Raw genomic sequence first — 2,112 nt, forward strand, 5'->3', positions numbered from 1 at the left:
TTTTATCAATTCAACTTTTAGCAACATCAAAAATAATTGTAATATGGTCAAATGAGGTGATTAGGCAAACATATTTAAAAATTAGTTTATGTTTGAATGAGCAATCAGGAAAAAAAAACAACTCGAAGTTTCCTGCACATTGGATATAAGCATAATGTTTACTATTGTTTACCAACAATATATAGCATCGAGCTCAGTCGTGGGCAAACGGCGACCCGCGGGACTTTTTGATTGACGCACCTGCGAAAATTACTTCAAATTTTTTTTAGTAGTGATAGGTCATGTCTCAAGCAGCTGATTCTTGATAGAGATTGCCTGCACCTGATCCAGTTTTCCATATGGAAATGTTCGTTAAATACATGTATAACATCGAGGAGTGAGATTCATTGATTATTTTATTAGATGAACTAACGACATATTTCAAAAATAGAAAGTTGGTTCTGGTTATTTTCAATGCTTTTACAATTGGAAATACCTGTAGTAGGATTAAATTAGGGGATCAGGACAATAAGGTATTAAGGGTATAATTTTTGGGCCATGCAGGCAACGGCGACAACTCCAAGTATTTCTGAATTTACTGGATTTTGCTGGCGTAAGTATAGACTTCGATATTGCTTGCTCAGTCAAATAACATTAGCTAACCCCTTAATCATTTTATTAAAAACGGTATTTACTCCTATTGGGGCTATTTCCGATGCTGAAAACAGACAGTTGACAACCACGTTTTTATTACTTAAATATGTGGTTAGCAACACTTTCCAATTTGCTTTCTTTCTCTGTGCGTGTGTATGTGTGTGTGTTTGTGTGTGCGCGCGCGCGTTGTGTGTGTGCGCGCGCTTGTATGTATGTGCTTATGTATGTGTATGTACATAGTCTTGTAAACAAGTAGTGCTATATCCAATTCCTATAGGCAAATATGCAGTCATTTTTCAAGATCCAATTGTTGATTATGTGTGTATGTGTGTATGTGTGTGTGTGTGTGTATAATTTATACATATATGTATATGTATATATATATACATATTCTAGATAGTATTATAATTACACACATACGTACATAAGTTCATACATTCATACATACATGCATACATACATACATACATACATACATACATACATACATACATACATACATACATATGTGTATATGTGTGCATTAGTACTTAATGTCTTATTTCTCTCTACTCTTTTTCTATAGATCAATTGGATCAAATACGACAAACATCGTTGTCAGCAATTATCTGCACCAACACTAACATTTCGAGAATACAACCTAATTCATTTCTTCTTTCGAATGGCAAGTAAGTATTTTTTTTTCTGAGTAAACGCATTCGCGCAGATACATGCACACACACACAACTAAATATATACCTGAACACATATATAACATACAAATACAATAACACTCATACACATACATATTTACATGCATATATTTCCCCTCGCTCACATGTCCTTGCCTTCTCTTCTTGCTCCCTTTCCCTCCACTTTTCACTTCACTGTGTCCCTGTCATTTTTTCTCGCCCCTCCTTAATTCTTTTGTCCCCCTGCCTCTACCTCTCTCTCTTCTCTTCCCACGTGACCGGTGTTCGGCCAAGCCTGATCTTTCTTTCTTAGCCGGCCGTTGTGCGTCTAACATCGTTATTCCTCCCTGTGCCTGTGAAATCTTGTATCCCTGCTGTAAGGCCTTATTTCCACACATGCCAGCTTAATTTAATACGTCCTTAGTCGAAAGACATCTGTTGTTATGTCCTGTTATTATTTTTATTATATTATTTTTATTGTATTTGTGTAACATTGTTCGATTTTTAACCGTCCTTGGTTTTGTATACATTCGCTGCTTTCTTCCAAGGAATTTAATGGTCTTAGCTTAGTTTTTCCTTGGAGCTGGCCAGATTGGAGCAATCTCGAGTATAACCAGCCGAAATTGCAAGGATAATCTGGATCTCGACTGAGGAAAGAAAACTCCGAATGACCCCGTCCTTGTTTTCTTTGTATCGTCTATCTGGATGTTTTGTCCCTTTCTTGTATCACCTAACTGTCTGGATGTTTTGCGTTCTTGTCCCATTCTGTATTATATATATATCTATATCTATATATATATATATATAT

General features: G+C 35.8%; 1 protein-coding gene across 1 annotated transcript in view; it reads left to right on the forward strand.

The window, feature by feature from the left end:
• LOC106876847 (peroxidase-like protein) overlaps positions 1 to 2,112 on the forward strand; it is a 57,769-nt gene that overhangs the window by 52,050 nt on the left and 3,607 nt on the right. The window contains exon 14 of the mRNA XM_014925568.2: positions 1,199 to 1,301. Within this exon, the coding sequence (XP_014781054.1) occupies positions 1,199 to 1,301 (103 nt within the window). The remainder of the gene's footprint in view (positions 1 to 1,198; positions 1,302 to 2,112) is intronic.

The sequence above is a fragment of the Octopus bimaculoides genome, chromosome 2, assembly GCF_001194135.2.
Source record: "Octopus bimaculoides isolate UCB-OBI-ISO-001 chromosome 2, ASM119413v2, whole genome shotgun sequence".
Classification (NCBI taxonomy): domain Eukaryota; kingdom Metazoa; phylum Mollusca; class Cephalopoda; order Octopoda; family Octopodidae; genus Octopus; species Octopus bimaculoides.